This window comes from Dipodomys ordii, unplaced genomic scaffold (assembly GCF_000151885.1).
Source record: "Dipodomys ordii isolate 6190 unplaced genomic scaffold, Dord_2.0 Scaffold31, whole genome shotgun sequence".
Classification (NCBI taxonomy): domain Eukaryota; kingdom Metazoa; phylum Chordata; class Mammalia; order Rodentia; family Heteromyidae; genus Dipodomys; species Dipodomys ordii.
In genome coordinates, this window is record NW_012267247.1 from 6,924,730 (window position 1) to 6,931,741 (window position 7,012).

General features: G+C 53.0%; 1 protein-coding gene across 1 annotated transcript in view; it reads right to left on the reverse strand.

The window, feature by feature from the left end:
• The window catches only part of Myo1c (myosin IC), a 37,551-nt gene that overhangs the window by 22,092 nt on the left and 8,447 nt on the right, over nt 1–7,012 (reverse strand). Inside the window, exons 2-14 of the mRNA XM_013016310.1 lie at nt 5,783–5,938; nt 5,576–5,691; nt 4,907–5,105; nt 4,745–4,825; nt 2,600–2,779; nt 2,420–2,518; nt 2,125–2,238; nt 1,960–2,031; nt 1,432–1,551; nt 1,239–1,321; nt 936–1,041; nt 748–828; nt 426–517 (exon numbers count right to left, since the gene is read on the reverse strand). Of these exons, the coding sequence (XP_012871764.1) occupies nt 426–517; nt 748–828; nt 936–1,041; nt 1,239–1,321; nt 1,432–1,551; nt 1,960–2,031; nt 2,125–2,238; nt 2,420–2,518; nt 2,600–2,779; nt 4,745–4,825; nt 4,907–5,105; nt 5,576–5,691; nt 5,783–5,938 (1,499 nt within the window). The remainder of the gene's footprint in view (nt 1–425; nt 518–747; nt 829–935; nt 1,042–1,238; nt 1,322–1,431; nt 1,552–1,959; nt 2,032–2,124; nt 2,239–2,419; nt 2,519–2,599; nt 2,780–4,744; nt 4,826–4,906; nt 5,106–5,575; nt 5,692–5,782; nt 5,939–7,012) is intronic.

Below are 7,012 nucleotides of genomic sequence, written 5' to 3' on the forward strand. Positions count from 1 at the left end.
GAACCCAGGGCCTCAGGCATGCAAGGCAAGCGCTCTACCACTGAGCCAACTTCCCAGCCCCTGTTTTGCTTTTAATGTAGGGATACAACTGGGGTCTTGTATGTGCTAGCCAAATGTTCTCCTCCCCCCCCCCCTTAGTCCTGGCACTTCAACTCAGGGCCTGGGCACTCTTCCTGAGTTTCTTTTGCTGAAGGCTGGCACTCTACTAATGGCACCACAGCACCAATTCTGGCTTTTTCTGTTTATGTGATACTGAGGAATTGAACCCAGGGCTTTATGCATGGTAGGCAAGCACTCTACCACTAAGCCACATTCCCAGCCCATAGACAAATGTTCAATCACTAAGTGATGCCTCCAGCCCTGTGGCTGGTGTTCACTAATAAGGACAGACCATAGCCTTCCAGAAGTTCAAGAGCCCCACTCACGTCAGAAAGTGTGGATGGTGCTTGATGGTGTCCTCCAGCTTTTCCAGGAAGGTCATGTCTGTGGCCTCTCCAGGACGCAGACACTCCTCATCCTGAGGAATAGGACCCAAGGTGAGGGATAGACTTGGACGCTGTGCAGGGAGGCGCAGATACAAGGGAAAGGGACAGAGCACCGGAAGTCCCCATATGGAGCTTCCAAGAGTAGGCTAGTGCCTCACCTCTCCTTGCTCATCCCCATCCCCATGCCCAGTCTACACAGAAAGGAGGAGGATGGCCTCTCAATTGGCCCCCAACAGGAGACTGAGAGAAGCAAGGGACCCACCAAGATGGAGATGATACCCTTGAACTTCTCTTCCACCAGGTCACAGATAATCTTGTTGTTGAAATACTGGACAGGCTCCCACTATGAGGAAAGGAAGAAGGGCATTATGAGAGAATCCTGTACACTCTCCTAAAAGCCCTGATGCTCAGCTTCCCACCATGCCCAGGGTTCCCTGAGTGCTCACGTACTGCAATACCCTCTGCCTCATACTCCTCCTGTTCCGATTTGAGTGTCAGCTCGATGAAGAGCTGCTGAAGCTTCTCGTTGCAATAGTTGATACAGAATTGCTCAAAGCTGTGAGGGAGCAAAACTCATAGTAGCGCCAGGTGAAAAACAGGGGCAGGGGCAGGGGCAAGAGATGAGGACTAGGTCCCTGAGTGGCCCGAGTAAGCGATGCAAAGTAAGACCCAGGGTGGATGATGGAGGCATTGAACAGGAATGATGGGCAGGGGACAGGAGAAGAGATCAGCAGGGGTAAGGAGGGTGCTGACCTATTATGCTGAAACACCTCAAAGCCATAGATGTCCAGGAGCCCAAGAACTGTGGTGCTTCGCCAGCTGGGGCTCTCAGCATCCTAGGGTCGGAGAGTCAACAGAGAGCATAAAACCCAATGTCTGGCACCTGTCCCCCACTCCCAGAGTGCCCTCCCACCTGCCTTGGAAGCAGCATGGACACAGAGCTCACCTTGGAGGCCAAAGACCTGTTGATCTTCCTGACCAGCCAGGTGAAAGTTCGGCTGTACACAGCTTTAGCAAGGGCATCCCGCACGTACGCAGCCTGTTCCAGGTTCAGTGGGCTCAGGAGCTGTCTCCGAGGGTGAGACCAAAGATGAATGCCACAGACCCTCTTCCGTTCCAGCTCCCCTTTGGACCCAGGCAGAGGGCAGAAAGCTCTTACCAGCCTGCCCTCTAGCTCTAGTGAGCCTGGGGGTTGGAGTGTGGTGGTGGTGTGGGGATATTACAGGAGAACAGAATAGCCGCACCAGAAGGAAGGTGGCCACAGGAACGAGGCGCTTCATTCCTAGAGGTGAGTCTTGGTTCTGACACCCTCTTCCTATGCAAACTTAGCCAGCTTCCTGTACCTCTCTGACCCACCTGCCTTATGTCCCTCCAGTATGTTGAGGTTACTGAGCAGATGAGGGGAAGAGGGTGATGGGAAGGGCTACCTTGGACAACGTGCACCCCCTGTCCTGTGGCAGGGGCTAGGCCTCACCTCTTCTCCCTTGGCTATGATCTTCCTGTGTGTCAGAGCTTCTCGCAAGGTTGAGCCTTCCACACCGAGCAGCTGCAGGGGTCAGGGGGAGCCTCGTGAGGCACGTGACGCAATGCCCTTTTGCCCTGGCTGCCCCTCCTCTTGCCCTCTGTCCACCCTACTCACTCTGGTCAGATACTTGAGCTGGTTCTCAGTGGTGACCTGGGCATTACTCTCCTCATCAGCAGCAAAGTGGATGTTACCAAGATGCAGGACACTGGCCACGATACTCAGCAGGTCCTGAGGGAGCAGTCAGATGGGAGGGAGTGGTTACGGAGTGTGGGGAACCCTATGGGGACAAGATGATGAGCTGGTGCAGGGAACAGGCAAAGGGGGCTAGGAATGCAAACAAAGTTAAAAGCAGGTGACTTGGGGACTCTGATAAGGGGAAGGTGTCCAGAATCCCCAGGAAAGCCCTCACCTCCACTTCATCTTCCGTGAAGTCGATGACCGTCAGTGCCTTTCTGACAACCTTCCAGTCACTCTTGTCATTGATGGAGGAGACTTTGGCACACTGGCCCTAAAGAAAGGGCACAGTTGGGTAGCCAGTCATGTCACTGTGCTCCCTGGATGGCTCCTGCCCTGCCTGCCAGCCACTCACCTTCACCAGGTACAGATAGCTCTGAGGGTTGCGTTCCAAGCCCAGTCTACGCAGTGTCTCCTCCTCACCCCCCTCCAGCAGCTGGTAGAAGACATGGAAGTTGCGCTCCCCATGATTTTGGTGCACTACCCGGGACTTCTCCAGAAGGTAACTGAGAATGTGGCCACCCACAGGGGCACCCTGTGGACAGGGCACAGGAACTTTGTCAGTGGGACTAGGAAATAGAATGCATTTTTCTCCCCTGCAGACTCAAGCTCTAATTCCATCTCTCCCTACAGCTGTGTGGGCTCAAGCACATCACTCTCTCTGACCTCAGTTTCTTCACCCAAGAACTAAGGAATGGGGAGACTCAACTCCTATTTCACAGATCCACCTAGATGCCTGATAGGCATCACACATTCAATAGTCCTTATGTTAGCTTCTTCAGGCCTTCCTATCTTGGTCCATGGTTCCATCCTGCTAGTTATTGGGACAAGAAAATTTGCAAACCTGGAAGATGTTTTTCTTTTCTTTTTTTTTTTGGTGCTGGTCTTTGGGCTTAAACGCAGGGGCTGGATACCACTCCTTAGTTTTTTTGCTCACAGCTGGTGCACTGCCACTAGAGGCTTTTTAGTCCTGCCTGGACAGGCTTTAATTTTTTTTTGTCCGGTCGTGGGGCCTGAACTCCGGGCCTGGGCTCTGTCCCTCAGCTCTTCAGCTCAAGGCTAGCGTTCTACCACTTGAGCCACAGCGCCACTTCCTGCCTTTTTCTTTTTGCTTATGTGGTGATGAGGAATCGAGCCCAGGACCTCAGGCATGCAAGGCAAGCGCTCTACCACTGAGCCACCTTCCCAGCCCCCCCCTTTTTTTTGAGAGAGTTTCAGTATGTAGCCTAGGCTGGCTTTTTGTTGTTGTTGTTGGTTCTGGGGCTTGAACTCTGGGCCTGGGTGTTATCCCTCAGCTCTTCAGCTCAAGGTGAACACTCTACCACTTGAGCCACAGCACCACTTCGGTTTTCTGGTGTTTTGAGGTAAGAGTCTTACAGCTTCCTGCCCTGGCTGGATTTGAACTGTGATCCTCAGATCTCAGCCTTCTGAATAGCTAGTATTACAGGCGTGAGCCACTGGCACCTAGCGAGGCCTGGGTACTGGGATTATAGGTGAGTACCACCATGCCAAGCCTTTTGACCTTCCATTTCCTACATCTAAAAACTCAATCCTGATGCTTCAGCTTTCAAATAGTTGGGATTCCAACCACTGCTTACCAAGTCCACTGCCACCACTGGTCTGAGCCACTGTCATCTGTCACCTACATTATTACATCAGTCTCCTAACCGGTTTCCCTGCTTGGCTTGGTTCCCCTGCCATCTACTTCCAACAAAGCAGCTAGAATGACCTTTCGATAGGGAAAGTTGGACCATGACACACTTCTATTCAAAACCTTCCACTAACCCCCTGCCACTCAGTTTTTAGAAAGCTCTTTCAGGGAGGGAGGTGAAGCTTAGTGGTAGACCATGTGCTTAGCATATGGGAAGCCCAGAGGTTCAATCCCCAGCAAAAGCAATGAAAAAATGCTGCAAAGACCCAAAAAGGCCTGTACCATCTGGCCTCCTCTCTCGTTCCTCTGCTCTTGCTTTCTTCTCTAGCCACTCTAGCCTCCTTGTCCTTGAATACATCAAGCACTCTTACTCTGATCATTCCCATCTGTTCTACCTGTTCCTCTGTCTCCAAAACTTTACTGAAAAAAAACAAAAAAACAAAACTTTACTGAAAAGTCAACTCCTCAGCAAGGCCTACTTTATCTGCTTTATTCAAAATTGCAAAGCTGGATGTGGTGGCACATGCCTGTAGTCCTAGTTAGATGAATGAGGCAGGAAGGTTAGGAGTTTGAGACCCACCTCAGTTACAGACAAGATATGATCTAAAACAAAATAATAATAAATTTAAAAATGCAATGCAATGCATTTGTCCCTCACCTTTGCCTAAATTGTTGTTTCTGTTTATTACCAATTGCTATAGAAGGACTTTGTTTTATCTGTTGGGTTTCATTTCATTGCTGTACAAGCTGCAGCATCTGTTACAGTCCATAGCACATAGTAGGTGCTCAACAAATATTGAGCCTATTGAATGGAAAACCCCTCCCTCTGCCCCATATACCCATAGGTACCTTGAAGTCAAATTGCACGTCCATATATTTCCCGAACCGGCTGGAGTTATCATTCCGGAGAGTCTTGGCATTTCCAAAGGCCTAAGAGTGGTTGGGGGTATGAAGGATGCCAGGAATTCTCATCCAGCCCCACCCTCCCCTCAGATGCTGCTGTCTCCTCACCTCCAGCACAGGGTTGCTCTGCAGCAGCCGGTCGCGCACCGCGCCACCTCGCTCAGGGGCTGGGCAGGTCTCTGCATAGAATTGCAGCAGCCTCTTGGTAGCCTCTGTCTTGCCGGCCCCACTCTCCCCAGAGATCATTACAGCTTGGTCCCGGCGCTCAGTGCGCAATGCCCGGTACACAGTGTCAGCCACTGCAAACCTGAGGCAGAGGCTTGTCAGGGAGTTCGGGGCTGGGAGGTAAGTGATGCAGATGGTGGAGCCCCAGAGGGAGGGCTGGTGGCCATGCCCGTACCTGATTGGATTTCTCTTATGGGTGGAAATAGGGCATAGCTTGGAGAGAATGGGCATTATGGCATGGACCAAGGGAGACTCTGTGTATTTGAGAATGGCGTCATGGTTAGGTCAAAGAGTGAGAGGACTGTTCCAGGTGGTGTTTGGAAGTCAGGTGGAAGTTGGGGGCACTCGGAGCTAGGGCTGGGAAGTACTCCTAGGTGAGGATCAGAAGGTCATTAAGGTTAGAGGGCTATGCCTAGATAGAACTGGAGGAAGAAAGTGTACATGTGAGCTAGTGTGGGAGCTGAGGGATGGAGTTGCTCGTTTTAGAGTGGGCGCTGGGTAATCTCAGAGAGGGAGGGTGGGCCACTCCTGAGAGAGTAACAAGTCACTTACAAGTGGGGTGGCACTTCGTAGAAGCTGACGCCACGGTAGCGTTCCATATGCTGCCGGCTGTAAATCTGTAGGTCCCGGTAGGGGTTGACAGAGACCAGGACAGGACCAATATAGGTCTGGAAGTCAGGGGAAGGAAAGGTCAGAAGTTTGTCTTAGAGGCCCTGCGTGCCTCCTTCCCCCACAGTCCTCTCTCCCCCTTGGCCTCACATAAATGAGGTTCTCTCGGAAACGCCGCCGTAGGTTCTCGATGAAGGCAGCTTCACTGGTGAAGTTTTCCAGCAGCACAAAATCCTGTACCCCCACCCGGTCACGGGCAGTCAGGGCGCTCTCCATGGTCACCCGTACTCCGTCACTGCCCAGGGCCTGTGGAGGTCACAACCAGGAGGTAAGGTAAGGCCACATCTCCGCCCATGCCCACAGGCTATGGAAGGCAGTGGCAGGTGGACACAGCTGGGCTTGGAAAAGACCCAGGTCACAAAAAGCCTGCACAAAGAACAGGGGCCACGGTGGCCAGACGACACCTACACACCACCCTTGGCAGGACCTGGGGCTAGTGCATATGGGAACAAAGCCATGGAATCCAGGGAGGTGCTGGTTTTGTGCAGAAAGAGGTGGGTGCTGGTAAGGAACGCCACAGAGTGGTAGAAAGAATGCTGTATTGACCTTGGACAAATCCCCCTCCTTTCTCAGGGCTGCTTCCTCCTCAGGGGGGGGGGGGAGGAGCTGAGTTAGTCCCTTACCTCTGAGCCACGTGTGACAGGTGCTTTGGAGGACAAATGGCTCAAAGTGAATTCTGCAGACAGAGTGAAGGGCATTTTCCCAGCTCTCACTCTCAAAATCTCCATGGGTAGAGAGTTGTTTAGGGCTCAAGCAAGTGTTCCCCAGCAGGGAGAGGGTTTTCCCCAAGGGGCCTTCCTGCCCCAGCTGGTCTCCATACCCACCCCAGAAAGGGGGGGGCTGCCCTCCCTTCCATAGCTGGAGCCACACCCTCCCCTCCAGCTGCTGGACTCCCCAGACATCTCCTCCACTGAGAGTCCAGGGGGTTGCTTAAGGAGGTGGGGCTATTACTGGGAAAAGCCCAGTTGCCACTGGAGGGTGGGGGACAGAGAGGCTTAGAAAAGACCCTGGTCCTAAACCTAGGGCCGAGATTCCTCTTCAAAGATCAGAAGACTCTAGAAAATTGACACATAGAGTGCCAAGGGTGAGAGAAGAGGAAGGTGGGGATGAAGGGGTGTAAGACTCCCCCAGAGGTCATCAAGTCTTCTCCGAGCACTGATGGCTGGGTCCCCCTGGCTCTCTGGCAGTGGACCCCCCCCCGTCGGAGCATGGGGACCTGCCTCTCACAAACGTGTCCCTCCTCCCGGCCCCCAGCCCACCCCCGACGGCTGCCCCGTACGGCGGCGGTCCCCGCCCCTTCGCTCGGGGTGAGGGGCTTTC